General features: G+C 39.6%; 1 protein-coding gene across 2 annotated transcripts; it reads left to right on the top strand.

The window, feature by feature from the left end:
• The first annotated feature begins 508 nt into the window (after positions 1–508).
• On the top strand, positions 509–17,399 carry cracr2aa (calcium release activated channel regulator 2Aa). Of its 2 annotated transcripts, XM_030426000.1 has the most exons (18): positions 509–676; positions 4,707–5,107; positions 6,620–6,731; positions 6,827–7,004; positions 8,420–8,566; positions 8,795–8,885; positions 9,017–9,112; positions 10,162–10,349; positions 10,619–10,690; positions 11,358–11,403; positions 11,536–11,615; positions 11,722–12,076; positions 12,347–12,479; positions 13,694–13,775; positions 14,172–14,286; positions 14,630–14,731; positions 15,090–15,166; positions 16,053–17,399. In XM_030426000.1, the coding sequence occupies exons 2-18, from the start codon at positions 4,895–4,897 to the stop codon at positions 16,138–16,140; spliced, it is 2,175 nt and encodes a 724-aa protein (XP_030281860.1). In that variant the 5' UTR covers positions 509–676; positions 4,707–4,894; the 3' UTR covers positions 16,141–17,399. The 2 variants fall into 2 exon arrangements, with proteins under 2 accessions (XP_030281860.1, XP_030281861.1); XM_030426001.1 differs by lacking the exons at positions 509–676; positions 4,707–5,107 and adding an exon at positions 5,549–5,745.
• Positions 17,400–17,451: the final 52 nt, after the last annotated feature.

Here is a 17,451-nt window from a genome sequence, read left to right as displayed (position 1 = left end):
AGGTTTATGTAATGTATGATACCAGAGTAACTTACAGTATTGTACACAGGTACAACATGGATCCTTTAGTTTCAGTCAACTGTCTCTCACTGACCACCAAGAACAACAACAGCTCTGTCTATTTTTGAACTGTGTAGACTATTATGAAATTAGGTTAGTTTTTGTCTTAATAAATTAGGCTGCTATCATCAGACATCATGCAAGATGTTCCAAAATGTAAATATCACCTGTGCTTTTAACTGAGAAATAATGAAACACACTGAAGTCCACAAATAGATTTTGAGTCCTGATATTATCATTATTTAGGCTGTCTGTATTTCTAGTTTATGATATTATCTGTCTGTATAAAATTATCCAGGTTTTTAATTCAATTTTCATTTCAGGTTGTTTTTGTGGATTTGAGAAAAACCATGCTACTGACAGGGATAAGAAAGAAAGAAAGAAAGAAAGAAGAGGAGGGGGCGTTTCTCACTGCAGGCGGACTTCCTTGTTGGCGTTTCTATGGATACCCAAGATGACTTTGTTAAGCCCCTCCCTCTAAGTTTGCTCCGTCACTGCAAACTTGCGGTCGCACCAGTTGACTGACTTGTACACACTGTGTTTTACTACAGGCAGGCAAAGCTGACTGACCAAGTCAATGAATTCCTAAGACCTGAATTTCGCCTTTCATTCACCGGTATGTAGCTATCTTTTGTTCCCCAGCAGCCCGCTAGCTGACCTAATGTTGCAGCAGTAAGCACTTTAAAGTTAGTTAGCTTAATGAGCCTGGCTGTGTGCTCTTTGTTGCTGTTAGCCCAACTTCAACTTCTAGAAGTTACTGCTCTGTTATCACTTGGCTGCTATGGGAAGCTAACGTGAACATGGTTAATGGGAGAGTTATGTGTACACATTACTGCAGTGTCAAAGAGGCTCTTTCTGCCTCAGGAAGTTTCACAAATGAAAGAAAGTGTGCCTACAGGGAAGGAAGTGAAATGTTTTATAATCGTTAGACGTGTGAAACTGGAGCCTGTTACGCTCACCACAAGCCTACTCTTCTTTTGGCACTTTGTTTACATACAGCATTCTCGTGCGGGCTTATTTTTTATGACATGATGTAACACTAATGTACTTGACGGTGTTGCTGGTGTTTGCAAGGTAAACTGGAGTGGATTGACTGATTGATGATGACTGTTTTTAGGGTTATTCGTGGAGATGGTCATGACCTCTCTTCAGGAAGTGGAGTGGAAGTTAACTATGTGACTTGACTTGTTATACTTGAAATACCAACAGCCTGTCAGAGTGATGTGCTTCTGCAATTATTTGGGTAATCCTCAATACCCTGTGAAATTCACCAGTCGCTAGATTTGTTGTTCTGTCTGCTGGCTATTTCTGGGTTGTCAAAAGAGTGCAAAACAATGTAAGGAAAAACTGTGTAACAGCTTCAGCACAAAACGGGAGCATTTCACCATAAGTTAGGTTAAACAGACAGGTGCCACAGAAGCTCCATCTATTATTCTGATCTATTCTATGAGGAAAAGGGTTACAAACACAAGCAGAATAATACAAATCTTTCTTTCTTTTTTTAGCTCTGCAAATTTTCATTCCATCTGGGCACATCTACACTCATAAAATTCGACATATAGCCCAGGATACACCAACGATATTTAACTGCAGAAGTTATACTCATTGTGCCTCTAATAGATCGGTGCCGGACTACAATATGTCAGACAGTTGACATTGTTGATTGAGGCTTTTTGACCATCAGCCATTTGTCATTTGTTAGTGGCTTTGTGACATTGTTTCGAGGTCTGTGCAAAATAAGCAAAAGAAGCTTCTTTTGCAGAACTCTGTTGTGGTCCCGACACAAACCACAAGCTAAATTAGTCTCTGTAGTTCTGACGTCAGTGTCTGCTTAAAATGTAGCTTATGTGCTTCTCATGCACTAAGACCTCATGGCCATACATGCGCAACACACTATGCAGTGTTATAAAAAATATCCAATACTAGATATCCTGTTGAAATATTAAGTTGGTAAAAGTGAAAGTCACCCATAAGAATAGTACTTAGATAAAAGTCTAACAGATTCTGAAATTAAAGTACCGGTACTCAACTATCAAAACTGATTTTCTTTGAATAAGTGTATTTAAGTATATTAAGTGGGTATAAAAGTAAATTATACATAGCACTTAAGCAGGGTTGGGAAGGTTACTTTGATAATGTATTACAGTGTTGTTATAGAGTTAAAGAGTTTAATCAGTGATGTAATCCAAGTATCACATTATTTAAGTAATTTAACTTCATTACTTTCAGTTACTTTTGGATTACATGCAGTACAGTTCCTTGGATTACCTCAATTCCAAACACACACAAAATAATATAGATATCAATAACATGACTTTAGTTTATTTTAATATTAATGTCTTTAGTTAGAACACACAAATGTGTATTTGGTTTTACTTAAGACCAGAGTGATGTTGTATCGGACCCGTGAAGTGTTGTCGTGTGTGCATACATGGTTACAGAATAGTGTCATTCTTTTTTTTTTTTTTTTTACTATTTTCTTTACTTTTACAAATCCTTTATTTTGTATCCTTATTACATAATCCCGTTACATATATTCCATTACTCCCCAAGCCTGCATCTATATGTATGTATACTATTGGTCTAGTTTTTTTTTAAATTTTTATTTCGTCGTTACAAATAAAATAAAATCCATTTAAAAATGCACTTCTTTGGCCCTGAGGCAGCATGCAATCTGCTAAGTAACTTCTAACTAAAGTTATGAAACAAATAGAGTCGAGTGGAAGTAAAAAGTAGGAGCAATACTTATTGCTGTAATACTTGTATTGTGCTTCAGTACAGTACAGTATTTGATTCCATCACTGGTGCTACATATACTCATATCCATACATGCTCATGCAAATAAAATGCATGACAGCATATACAAATACACTATATTAACATATATGTATACATACATTCCAGTCTAGAACGGTCTTAGTTAATCTGTGCTGCATTAAACACTGTATCAGTTTCTTGCTTGATCTTATTCTGCTTTGCAGGTAGTAAGAGCCGTAGCTCTAACAGCTGTCCCATGTCAAACCCTAGAACAGATAAGGTAACTGTATGCAAAGCAGTGAGCTCCGGCATTTAAAAGTCAGATACTACAAAAATGACAAGAGACACATTGTACTTCTGTCATTGAGTTTCCTAAATGTCTAAGTGATTGCAATTTAGTGCAAGTTGGACCAGAGATCAATTTAGAGTTAAATCATGACTCAGATGTGGTATTTGGACAAAATGTCTTTTCCATCCGTGTGTTTTTCTCGTCTGATATCCTCTTGCATTAGATCGCTGGCCACCTGTCCTAACACTCTCACCAAGTTTTAACAAAGGAGCCATAAACCTTCCCAAGGCTTCTTGCCAGAAGGATAGTCTGCAAAGATCACGGAGGTTCATGTATTATCTTGTGTCTGGGGACAAAAACACTACATCACTCTTTCCAAACAGCAGTTCACCTTAGTTCCCTTTCTTATTTCCTTTCTTGTGCTTCAGCTTTGTGCGTTGCTCACTGTGGGTTGGTGCTGTTCCTCGTGAGGTTTTTCATGCTTGCAATATGTTGCACAATGTTTAACAGGCATGACTTATTCAGAAATGGCAAACATTACACAAAAAGCATGTGTTGGGACAAATGAGATGTTTACGCCCATTTTAACGCACCTCTCTGAAAACCACATATTAATAAACACATTTTCTAACATAGCATGTAAATGTGAAATACAGTAAAATAAAAGCTTTATGGAGAGAAGTTAGAGCAAGTGTGGGTATGTGTGTCTGTGTGTGTATGATGGCTCTGACCCTGCAGTCTCTTCTGCCCTTCTACCTGCCTACATGCATGTCTATTTCCTGTCTGTTTTGTCTTCTACCAGTCCCACATATCTACATTTGCGTGGGTCAACACATGCACACACACACACACACACACACACACACACACACACACACACACACACACACACTCACACTCACTCTTGACAACCCTGTCTGATGTCTTTCTGTGTTCAGGAATCGACTGAGCCAACTCAGAACAGCCTCTGGAAGGCAGTCTTCCAAACCAGTGCACATAGAACTGCAGTCGGCATGAAACTAAAGGAGTTATATCAGTCAATATCAATATTCCCTCCTTGTCATACCACAACTTTTGCTCAGTCCTGGGTTTACTTGTCAGAAGATATTAGTCTCAAAAAAAGGCCATCATAGCTGAAGTAAAGCAGAGGAGCAGCAGTTGTTTTAGGTGTACAACACACAGGAAGACATCTTTTAACAGTTATACATTTAAATCAGATGGATAATGTGTGTGAGAGAATAGCAGAAAGAGAGATAAAGAACATGTAAAACACTGACCAGTCACCAGCTTTTTTAAAAACTTCTCTGTGATTGTGTTACTAATTAAAACTAAATGAAGGTATTGTTTAAAAATCAAATTGTCTGAAGTCTTTTATTTTAATCCATAGCTGTTATCATCAAATTATTAATGTGCTTTAGACAACGGTGAATTATTTTTCAAGTCTTTGAACAATCCCTTTCATAGACTTACTTTACATTTTGTTCACATTTTTTTTTTCAAATGCACTCCATACATTTATAATAATATTTTTTTCCAGTCTTTATTGGACAAGGGGCTGTACTTATTTAAATTGAAGTCTCTCCCTCCGTCTCCCTCCTAGGTTTCATCGACTTATTAAAGAGATGGTTGCTAAGAGATGACAATCGGTGACATTAGTGAGAGCCTCTGATGCAGAGCAGCCTGAAGCTCGACTTCTCCAGGATCTCTTCCCTCCACACCTCCATCCGTACCTGGCTCATGTGAAGGACGCGGGAAAGCACTCTCAGATCAACAGACTCGCACGACACCATGGCAGCTTTTACTGCTCCGTGTGCCCCCACCAGTACTGCGACCAGCACGGGGGTGGCCCGAACTGCATGGAAAAGGCAAGGAGAAAGCGTAGAGGCGGGTGCGCGCGAGAACGGGGACATGGGACAAAACAGTATCCTGGAGAAAACCCACGAGTTCTTCCAGATGTGCGACATCGAGAACAAGGGCTTTATCTCCCGGCGTGACATGCAGGTGAGGATGCTGCTGTGACTGGGCTTTGAAAGTTGTGTAACGACTGACTTTTATTGCATCAAAGTAATTGAAATAAAAGAAATGTTACGGTTTATGTCAGCCTAGATTATATTTAGGGGCATACTGCCACAGAAAATAATCTAAAAAAATTGTGACTAACTTTAAACACCTTCAGGGACACGTAGTCGACAAGGCTGTATGGACCGTTATATTAGTGACAACGGGGTACAGGGCATCACATTGACATTTTCATCATTTTTAGAGGCAGCAACTCTTTAATGCAGGGGAAGTCTGTGCACCCATTAATGAGGCTGAGTGCAGCACAGAGAGGACATGTGCGCCTTATTCAAAGCGACATAAAAGAGACTGATACACAGAGAGCCAGGCGGAAGCTTTGTCATGCAACTCCTCCACTCACATTATTGTGCAAATTCACTTGCCCCTCATAGTCATCTCTGCTGCGTTTAATCCTTTGATGAAGCACTTGTAGGCTCTCGCTCCGGGGAGAATAAATACATATAGAGGCGAGGCTTTGATCTGGTGTTTTGGATAATGGGCTGGATATTAAATGAGGAGCAAGACAGCGGTCCATCGGCACTGAAGAGTACAATCTGTCCTTAAAGCGGACCTTGATACTGGTAGGAATATTTGTTATACATTTTCCGTACATCCTTCAGAGATGATCTGACAAGCTTAATGCTTAAAGCTTACATTTATTCCAACTCTTGACTCACAATATTTCCACAGCGTAAGAAAACATTTCACACCATGGCCACCAACATGCTTAGGTTTACAGTTCTGCTGTTTGTCGACATGAGGGATATGTTCAGCCCTGATAACACACTTTACAAGAACAGCTGACGGCGTTACACAGATGCCACCCGTTCACTGTCCCTCCCCTGGATTGTGTGGGTGGTGTCGGTCAACATTGGAGGCAGTGTAAACACGCGTGAAAACCAAGCTGCGTACAGAGGTGTGGCTGTGTTGGCTTTTCTTGTAAATTGTCTAGCAATCTTGTTTTTTTGGCCAGTTCTCACTCTGCCATGCCCCACTCCTCCCCTCTCACATTGTATCTCTGTCTACTTAAGAGATTCTGTCGAAGGGCTCTTAATAATCTCACTTGAGCCAACGTCTTTTCCGGTGGAGCTGCCCAGCGGTCAATCATTGAAGTATGCAGCTGCCCTGGGAAGGTCCCACGTGTTGATGTTATTCCCTGTAAGAGTGAGAAAGACTGTTGCTGAAGATGATGCCTGTCCATTAGGCGTTCTAGGTTAGAATTGGAAACATAAAGCAGTCATTTGCACTCTTGCATCCTGTGTTATTATGGTTAATTTAGTCTAATCTTGTATAAAAATATCTGTGAAAGAATCGCCCACTCTACCATAGCACACAGTAGCATCTGAACAAATGACTGTCCTAAGTTTAGAATAGCAATTGCTGCAACAGTATAGTTAATGTCCTTGAGGTTTTGTTCTTGGCAATAGCAGCTGTGTTTTGTGTCTTGTTAAATAGAGGCTGAACGACGGGCTCCCTCTCAGTGCGGAGGAGTTGGAGAATGTGTTTGATACCCTTGATTCCGACGGCAATGGATTCCTCACCCTCGACGAGTTCTCCTCCGGCTTTAGTATGTTTACAGTCTGTTTCTACTTGAAACGATAAAATCACAAGTAGGTGTAATGTGATGTCTCGATTGTGCCCTTAAGCTTTTGATTTTCCTAGGTGAGTTTTTATGCGGCCAGAAGATTTCTGTAAAGGAAGGCATGGAGGAGAAAATCCCAGCAGAGGTCCTGTACCAGAGCCAGTGGGAGGAGAGCATGGCAAGAGGAGATGAGGATGACGAGGAGAAACACTTTAGCATGCTTATGGAGAGCCTCGGAGCCAACAGCGTCTTTGAGGAGTGAGTGCTTCATGTGTGTGTGTGTGTGTGTGTGTTTGTCATTACAGGGTGTGTTGTTAGGGCAACTTCATATCTTTGCACATTTTGTCCAAACCCACATTTTAGGTACACACTACATTTTAAGTGACTTAGCCTGAGACTGTTATCAGCTGTGCAAACTAAACAAGAGTTGGAAGTTTCCACTCTCAAGCAAAGCTCTGACCAATCAGTGCTCTGCCTCTCTATGTTAGAGTGGGACTGTTTAGATATTCAATACCTTGTAATAGGATTGTGTTTGATACATACAGGTGTTGCAGTAAACACTGGGGTTGTGAAGGATCATTGCATTGGTATTTCACTGTCATTAGTAACAGTAGTTGAGGACTATTTACACATTGCTTTGTTAGACTCGATTAAATGCGTAACCAGACTCACCTTTAACAAACAACTCCAGCTCAGTGAAAGTAAACAGCAGCCGAGGTGGATGCCAAAATTTCACATCCTATTGGCTTCCATCTACCTGCTCGTCTTGACGTTTAAGATCAGACCAGTTTGCGCAGCACTAACTAATATTGATGTTGGCCAGTATTTGTAATGGTGGAAAAGTCTTCCAGGGATTTATTTGACTTTCCCTGCCTTATCATAGCTCGGGCACTTGATATTGTTTCCCGTGGAAAAATAATGACATCATTATTTGTCCATCATCATAATGTTTTGATTGTCTCTTAACTAATTGTAACGCATATACTTATAAGATAAGATGATATAGAAATGTATTAATCCCGAAGGAAAATCGAGTGCCACTGTTTGCACACCAAAATATTTACAGTGCACTGTACACACTGCCTAATACAATAACAATAGATGGGTTAGGAAGAAGAATAGAAAAATAGAATAATAATAATAATAATAACTAGAACAGCGGAAAACAGTATTGGCAATAGTGGCAATAGCGTTGAAAGTAATACTGGCAGTGATATTGAAAGGTAGTAACACCAAAAGATGTTATATTGCTCCTGATAATTAATGTAATGAACGTGATATTAAAGGTTATGTTTTAGATGATAATTAATTATAATCATGGATTCTGTTTTTTGACTTAGCTGTCTCGTCTGTGCATTGGTTGCAGGCCTAGTAACATAGGAAAGCATGTTGTGCTGTAATAATAAAGGGATCTCTCAAGGTAAAGAACATCACATCCTTGTAAAAGCCACTATAAGATGGTACCTGAGCTGCTGCCTGTAGGTATGTGGTGGTATGTGGTTGTGTTTGGTTGTTGCTGTGCTAGAATTTCACCCATGTCCTTGACACATTTTTCCTGCTTAAAAAAGACTAATGAATGTCTTATGAAACCTCATGCGAATGACTGCATTTCAAAGAAACTGACTTTGACACTGCTCTTGGTTTCCACTTACATCTTCATTCTGTGCTATCAGTCGTGCTGAAGTGCGCAGTTTGTGGGCCCAGCTGCGCCGGGATGAGCCACAACTTTTATCCAATTTTGAGGACTTCCTGGCCAGAGTGACAGCCCAGATCCTAGAGGCCAACCAGGAGAAGAGGGATATGGAGAGCGCTCTCAAAAGGTCCTTTTGAGGTTTCTACTAAGGAGCATTTGGCTGAGCTAAGTGGCCTATAATTAGTGTGTGCCTATCATTTAAAGAGGCTGTTTCCATCTCGTCATCATTATGCTTTATTATCAACAACCATACTATACTATTTAAGTGTGTTGATCTACGTAGTTGTTTTTCATCCATGTTGTGAGGTACATACTGAGCACAGGCCACTATCACATCTGAATTTTCTCTGTACAGGAAAGCAGCAACACACGATGATGAGATCCAGCGTCTTTATGAGGAAATGGAGCTGCAAATAAAAAATGAAAAAGACAGAATTGTGCTGCAGGTACAAACCTCTTGTGGTGATGTCAATAATTTTTTTCCTCTTTGCTGCTAATTCTATAAAATACCATATATATCCTCTTCTTACACATCACCATCTCTCTCGTGCCTCCCTGTTTTCTCCCGACACTGAAGGACTATGAGCGCTTCCTGTCTCGCAGTCAAGACATGGAGCTGCAGCTATCCAGTAAGGAGAAGGAGTTGGAAAAGCTCTTTCAGAAGCAGAGACGGGTGAGTGAGAGGTAGCAAAAGTATTTCCCCCAGAGTGCATTGCAGCATTCACATTCTGTTGGAAAGACTTTACAAACACACAGATGTCCCACAGGGAAATGTAGCTGTCAGGGCAACAACACGTGAGACACATTAACAAGATGACAGAGTGCTCTGAAAAACAACAGTGTTGATATCCAAACATACTCATTTACTACAGTCCAACTGTCGTGAGAGCAGATTTGCATGGCAGCGTTAACCTCAAATACTCAGTTCTATAGAGCTGTTAATTTGTCAGTTCTATCAAATACAATCTAATCAATGTTTCCCCAGTGAGCTTCCTCTGCAGCAGCACCAGCAGCAGCTTTTGTTGATGGATGTTAATAGGTCGTCACACATCTATTTGCAGATTTGCACTCAGGCTTTTAAGGCTAATTAGTGAACAGAAATTAAGTCTGGTCGTGCCAACAAGGACTTTTCCTCTCTTTACAGCTCCTTAGCACCTCTAATTAATCTATCAGCTGTTTAGCAGGTTTCCTGTTAATGGAAACGTTGTCTATACAGTTCATACAGGCTGACACAGCGTCTACAGCATTTCGTATGGCTATGCTCACTACTGTACTGCACAAGTCGATTGGAATTGAAAGGATATTTAGAGGTAGTCAGCTGTTCCAGGTATTGTTTCTTCACATTCACACTATGACACTGGGTTAAACAGGTCACTACATTTAACAGCTGTGCATTCTAAGAGCTGAGAGCAAGATTGTTGGAATAAATGTTGTGCATGTGCAACAGTAGGGGTTGCCAGTGTCAGACATTTTTATTTTTATACACATAATTGGGCCCAGTCCTTGTGTAGGGCACCATGACACACATTTAATTTTTTACCAAATAAATCCCAAGTCATCTGATCAAAAGTGACCCGCATCTACCAATACTTATGTAATCATTTAGTATTGACTATTCAATGCTCATGGTTGGAACGTGAATGTGTTGATGCTCGTTGTGGCTCGTGTGATCCCATCGCAACATGATTTCTAGTTGTAATCCTTTTTTAATTTTGTTTCCAGTTGGAGCATCAGTGCAAGGAGCTTCACAGTGAGCAACACGAGACCAAGGTGGAGAACGTGAAGCTGAAGCAGACGAATGACGAGTTGATGCGGGAGCTGGAGAACACTAGCCAAGAGCTGATCTTGGCACAGGAGCAGCTGAGCGCGCTGCAGGATCAGTCCACACGGCTTCATGAGGAGAAGGAGATGTGAGTTGTAGCTCTTAGTTGGCCTCTCAGTGTCTTATCTCCTGCTCATTGGTGAAGATGCAGTCACATGTTGTTGTTGCAAAGAAAAAGACACTACTGTCTACTGACAATACTGTCAATCTGTAATAGCTGACATTTTTGTCATTTTGCCAAGGAACTTTGCTAAATTTTGATGTTTCTGTTGTTAAGCTGTTAAACTATGATGATCATTTACATCGAATTTCTGACTGTTAAGGTAATAATGGCGATTACATTGTTGTTCAACACAGGGAAATATACAGAGTGACTGAGGGACTGAATCGAGAGCGAGCAAGCCTACTTAAACAACTGGACCTTCTGAGGTATGGATCTGATCTGATGAAAAATTACCACAATGCACAAATATAGATATCACTCTTGTGATTTAAAATCACTGATGAATTTCACTCTTGTAGTCTTGTTTAGTCACCAAGTAAAGAATTGAGACAGAACTGTCTGTTAATTTGTCTATTTTGAGAACATTAATTGTGTCACTTTTTCACTGCTGCTCATTGGTTTGGTGGACTTCTGTCACAAGTTACAAAACAGAATTTCATATCTCAGTCAGTAATTCACCTCTGTCTAGTGGAGTGATCACAGTGCAAATCAGGACTGATTAGTAATTGAGCTCAGAAGATTTTTAGATTGAAGATTCATTGAGCACATAAGGTTCTCTTCAGCAATGCTGGGCTTATCCGTCAATTTGCTGTAATTCTACCTGTGATCTGTAACAGCCTTCTTCTGTCTGTTTGATTGATATATCATGATTAGCCAAGGAAAGACTTTTTCCAGTATACCTCAGGGAAAGAAGGATGTCTTTAAACCATCGACGCTAGAAAACAGTTTATCAAACAAAGCATTATTCAAATGAATCACAACTTGTTCAATGTCTAGTTAAACAATGTTAAAAAATGGTGTAAAAACTCATCATATGAAAAGACCTAAGTTTTTCACTCTGTCTTTAATATCTCAATTTCTTTGTGTGTCCAGGGAAATTAACAAACATTTAAGGGATGAAAGGGACATGTGTTATCAGGTATGTCCTCTTTTTTTCATAGATTAAAGGAACAGTATTTACCAGAGCCAAGAATAACCACCCTCAGATTCAAATAGAACCTTGGATTTCATGCTGCAATCTGAATTAAAGCTTCATGTTTTATTTTCCCAGAAACCAAAGAAAACACCAGGTTTGAGGCAGACGCCTTTAATCAGCGAAGTGAAGCACACAAACACAAATGTCTTCAAAAGGTAAACATCACAAAGTGACACATCAAAAACAAGCTTAAAACAGGAAGTGTTCTCTTGTTTCCATCAGCACTGCAGTGTAAATTCTAATGATACTTTCTAACTGCAGTGAGGATGAAGAGGAGCTAACCACAAGCTCTGTGGGGCAGAACCTCACCAACGGGTCGTGCCGGGCCTCCTGCACGGCTGAGAAAAGAGGGCACCTCCAGAGAATCATCTCCATCGAGGAGGACCACCTCCCGCACTTGCTCCGTGATGACTGCCAGGTCCAAACCCCGCTGAGGGAGTGTAGAGAAGCAGAGGATGCCTCAGACAACGAAGAGAATATAGACTTGGTGATGAGCGATATTTACCCGCATGAGTCCTCAGCAGCCCAGCAGCATATATCGAAAGAAACTGTGGAGAAACGGGTAACCCCCACGTCTCCCAGGGGTCAGCCTGTTGGCAAGGAGACCAGCATAAATGTAAGCATGTGGACATCCAGTGGTGTACTGTTAAAAAGCTTGGTAGACATAGACTTACCTTTAATTATGTAACCATAATTTAAAGACAACAAGGTTGCAATGAATGTACATTTTTTTTAAATTGCAAAATCTCCTCTAGGCAGGAGAAGTGTTGAATTTCTCAGTGACATTGTTGTGTTGTAGCCTCCCTCTCACAAAGCGGAGTAAGCCACTTGAAAGAACCCTTAACCTTCCTTTCACCCCCTGCTCCCATGATTCTTGTTCCTTCAGGATGAAGGTGGTCCCTCGCCACCTGACCGCCTCTTCAAGATCGTCCTGGTGGGGAACTCCAGTGTAGGAAAGACCTGCTTACTTAGACGATTTTGTGACGACTCCTTCCACCCTGGCACCTCTGCCACTGTGGGTACGTACCTGATAGTTGTACATACTTGTTAGTTCCTGCGAGGAAAGGCAACAGCACAGCCAGCCCTGTGGTTGACCTCAGGCTCTGCATGTGTTTGCGTACAAAGCAGATGGTTATAACACTGCTGCAGTGTCAGCAGTGAAAAAACAGGCTGTAAGACTGTATATAAACCTGTGATGTTGCTCATTAATAGTGCAAAAGATTGTGATAAGCGTGTTTATAACATATGCTGTTGTCTCCTTACTATACAATACAGTATGAATCAAAAAAGCGTTTATAATGTAATCACTTAACATTCACTTAATAATAACTATTGTGTTTATACAGCGGTATATGATCTACTGCCCTGGTCATGGGTGCAGCTAATCAGCTGAAATTTGAATATATTGTCACCAGTCTTGAAGCCAATAGAAAGAGGCAACACTCACTCTTCAATGTAAGAAATGGATCCAAACAAAAAGTGCCTTGTTTTGGTCTTACATTTGTCATCATAGTAAAATATTTTGTTTTGAGCACAGTGACACACACTGTGTGTGACAGCTCAGCAATAAAAGAAAAGTCCTTCATGGCTATTGTCAAGGGGCAGCAGTTAAGCCTTTGAAATTCTTCTTGGTGTAAATATTTTTAAGGTGCATTATGTAGTAGTCAGAAGAAAAAGTTTTTTTTTTCCCCCCTAAACAAACAATGGTTATATTTTATGACTGACTAAACAAAGTGACCATTCATACAATTTCAGGACAGTTTCATATTGTTTTTCGTTGTTTATAGTTGGCGGACCCTGCCACCTTTCTAGCGTCAAACAGAGTTCTGGGGACCTTATTTTCCTCTGAGATCAGCTTGTTTATTCAGTTATTAAAAAATGAATATGTTTAAGTCTTTATTATTACCTCATTAACATTGCAAATATACAAATTCTGAGTTTGAATTTCTTCTCCTAAACTACATTTTGGAAGTAGCACAGAATATCGATGAGAGTCCATTTCAGTTTTTCAGTTCTTTCTATTACTCTGAGTGTTATTTTTCAGTATCCACATTTGTATTGTATTTCTTCCGATAAGGCAACAGTGACATCGATTCAGGCCAATGTATAGATTTGTAAACTGCATATCAGTACATATTTATCAGGTGATATGTTCTATGTTGTTGAGACAGTACACAGAAAACTTGATTAAAACAGACTGTGCTGACTAACATGTTCTTGTCTGTATGTGCAGGTGTTGATTACAGTGTAAAGACGATAACTGTGGACAACAGCCAGGTGGCACTGCAGATGTGGGATACAGCGGGACAGGAGAGGTGAGGCATCGACACAAAAAATGTTCTCAATGTAGACATTATATACAAAAGTCTTTACTGTACTCTAACACTACAGCACATCTGTCGCTTCTTTCGCCCAAGAGAGTATTTTTGAATTCTTAGAAGTTCCATTACATCAAGCTGTTTCCTTGTTTTGTGTAAAACTTCCCATTTTCTCTCTTCATTTAGCAACAGACTTACAGTAAAATCAAGAGTTCTGATCCGTGTCTTAAACTAAATTCACCTAAACAAGTGTTCATTTGAAAAGATGATTCCTGTATTTTTAACAAGTTGTACAAACATAAGTACAGTCAAGAGTTTTCTGATTTTTGAAGTGCCAGTGAACACACAACACTACTTCTTTTTGTCTTCTTCCTCCTCCTCCACCTCCTGCAGGTATCGAAGCATCACCAAGCAATTCTTTCGCAAGGCCGACGGTGTTGTTGTGATGTATGACATCACAGCGCAGCAGAGCTTCACAGCCGTCAGACAATGGCTGACAAGTGTAAAGGTAAGACAGTTACAGTCACGCTGTGCTGCGCATATTTCACAGAACTACAGAACAAACGTTTTTTTGTTTGAATTTTGTGTTCCTGTGCAGTTGTTGCTTGTCTTTGATTCCCGACAGCAGAAACTTTATAAGAAAAAGTTAAAATAATTGTCACTGTATTAATATGTAGAAGATGTCAGACAGATAAAGGTCAGTTACTGAATTTGCTTACACGCTTCTTGACACTGCAGGCTGGCTCCCACCAGGGAACCAACAGCAACAGAAAAGCTGGTGGCCTGGCCATTTAACAAGGGACTTTCCAAAGATTAGTTTCTCTGTGTCTGTATTCTTTGTTTTTTCACAGGAGAGTGCAGGCGAGGACATTCCCGTCATGCTCTTGGGAAACAAAACGGACAAGGAGATGGAGAGACAAGTTCAGAAAGGAGTGGGTGAAAGACTTGCCAAGGTCTGTCTGTATTGAAAACTAATCTCAAGGTTCATAGTGGACATGTTTGTGTTGGCGTCACTTTTATGTATGTTTGTTTAATAAAAGAAGAGACTTGATTATGTAATAGAGTATTATGTGTTGTGATTCTGAGCTTTAAACATTTGTCTTTTCTTAGTTTTTGTTCCTCTAATCCCTGTGCTTTAGTTTCTATGGTAACCATGTGAGCTAATATTGTAACATGAGAAATGTTTAGTTTTTTTCTCCGTGCTTTTTCATCTATTAGTACAGAACTCACTTTTCTTGATAAGCCTCTAATGATCAGTGTGCAAAGAGTCAAAACATGTTCAGCCATATTCATCATTTGGCTCTTTTTCAGGACTGCCAAATGACTTTCTATGAGTGCAGTGCCTGCTCCGGACACAATGTGGTGGAGTCCATGGTTCATTTAGCCAGGTGAGCAACAATAATGGTCTTTGTCGAGCAAACAGGGAAACAAAGAGATAATAATTGCGTTATGACTAATTATGGAGCGCCTGTCTGCTTGAACAGCTTTCAAAGTGGGATTATGTCTGCACTGAAACGAGGCATATCATACGGAGCCAAATGTTTTGTAATTTCTGTTGGAGGCTCAGAGGACTTTTTCTTATCAGCCGTTTCTGGAGAACACAACAGACAGCTTGAGCAAAAACAATGCGCAGCGCACAATCGAATTGTGTTAAACATACTTTGTCTCCTTTGTGTGGGAACGTCAGTTATTTCCTTCAGTTCAATTTGAGGTGTACAGTAAAAAAGTGCTGCAATGTGCTTCATTTTTTTACATCAAAAAGCTGCACCAAGAACCTTATTTAATTAGTTGATGGAATTGCCCTGATGTAACACAAACAACATTTAAAGACATACCGTAAAATGTTCCTGCTGGGCTCATTTTGTCCACCGTGTTTCTTTGTTGGCAGCTTTGATATCTACCAAACAAAGACATTTCAGACTAACTGTTAGTTTTCAATAAACTCTCTGTAGTCCGTGGTCCATTGAACAAATTAGGTCTCCAACCTAAAATCAGTAGTAGTATTGTTGCTATTAATGAGATATGATAAGCATCAAATATATATAAGCATCAAACAAGGATTTTAGATGAATGAAATGTATACACAATGTAAACACAAAAAAAGACGGACATTACCATAAATAAATATTGTGATTGGTTCCATATTCCTGCTCAGTAATGCGCTATAAGTGACATTTCTGTGTGGAACATGCACTGCTGCAAATATAGAAAGTATCACAGTCGTGTGTCCTGTCAGAGCTGGTTCATTTGTCCGTGCCTCATTCTTTCCCCCAGACTTCTGAAAGAGCAGGAGGACAGAGAGAAGGAGAAGACGGTCCAGCTGGTCAGCGTCACCTCAGATAAGAAGAGATCCTGCTGCTAGCAGTTAAACCGTAACACATACATAGTAGCACTACCCTTTACAAACACACACAATGCGACGTGATGGTGTGACCACATGTGCCACAGAGGACACAGTATTCTTAATGTCAGCACAGCTGTTTCACACACACAGTCTTCCTTCCATTTGTAGCACATCAGGATAAAGACTGTATTCGTGTTGTCAAGTGTCACTGATGTTATTGCACTATTATAAACTACTCTGTCCTTTTTTTCAGATTGCAAATAACCTCTTTTACAATTTTATGAATGATTATAATGTATAAAAGTTCAAATATTTCCTTTTGAGGGTTAGATATAAAAACAATTGAACAAAGTCAACCCTAACCCTTTTGAGTCAAACTAAGACTTTTTATTTTTTTAAATGTTGGATGTTCCTCCAAAGTCTGACTGTAGCTTTCATATATTTATTTAGCTGTCAAAGACCTTTTATCCGTCACATGTGGCCTTTTTAACTGTATGTATTAATATATTCATTCACTATTTTATGATAATTTCTAGCTGTTTCATTCTTCATAATTTGTACACATGGCAAAGACACAATAACATGAACAATTGTGAAAATGAATGCATTATCAAACAGCCTTGCAGTAAACACTAGCTAAGTGAAGCTTTTGGTGTTCAGTTTTTTTGAGATTTGATTTCACTGTTAAGCCCAAGTTTAGTTGTGGTGTCATGTGACATGGCAGATAGATATTTGCCAGGTGTAGTAGGGTCTTCACCTGGTGGACAGCAGCACAGCCAGATGTAATGTGTCCCCTCAAAATGCAAACATTACCTTGCTGTTAAGACATGAAAAACTGAACATTATTCATATAAATGTAGAATTTGCTGCAGGGCTGTCATATCTAATAGTATTTTGTTTTACAGGTGTTTGCATTGTGTACATAATTACTGATATGTAATTTGTTGTTCTTGGTGTTACAGTACCACATGTCGTTGGGTTGTTTTCTATTTAGATCATGGTTTGTTTTCTTAAAAATACAAAACATAATTTGTTCCCAAATGACCAGAAGTGCAAAATATATATTTATTTTATATTCCCTCTGTGCCGCGTATTCTCTGAAAATGGTGTCACAAAACATGTTGAGTGAGTTAAAGTTAAAGTTTAGATTTTACTCTTTGCACTATGGTCTTTAGTGCTTCACTACTGCCAATGTCTTGCACATCACTTTAATGTATATAAACCATGTAAATAGCAAAAAACAAACAAACAAATAAAGAGTCATTAATGTTGTTAAATGGCTCGGTGAAGTTATTTCTCTCTGCTACAATGAAACACAGCATCACCCAG

This window comes from Sparus aurata, chromosome 8 (assembly GCF_900880675.1).
Source record: "Sparus aurata chromosome 8, fSpaAur1.1, whole genome shotgun sequence".
Lineage (NCBI taxonomy): Eukaryota > Metazoa > Chordata > Actinopteri > Spariformes > Sparidae > Sparus > Sparus aurata.
The sequence above is the reverse complement of the archived record's forward strand: the minus strand, read 5'-3'. Positions and strand labels throughout refer to the sequence as shown.

What these genes read in the sequence shown, in the direction of transcription:
- cracr2aa (XM_030426000.1), top strand. Translation starts at nt 4,895, where the DNA reads ATGGCAGCTTTTACTGCTCCGTGTGCCCCCACCAGTACTGCGACCAGC. An exon ending in GCCAACAGCGTCTTTGAGGA is followed by an intron (nt 7,005 to 8,419) that starts GTGAGTGCTTCA and finishes CTGTGCTATCAG; the next exon opens with TCGTGCTGAAGTGCGCAGTT. An exon ending in TCTTTCAGAAGCAGAGACGG is followed by an intron (nt 9,113 to 10,161) that starts GTGAGTGAGAGG and finishes TTTTGTTTCCAG; the next exon opens with TTGGAGCATCAGTGCAAGGA.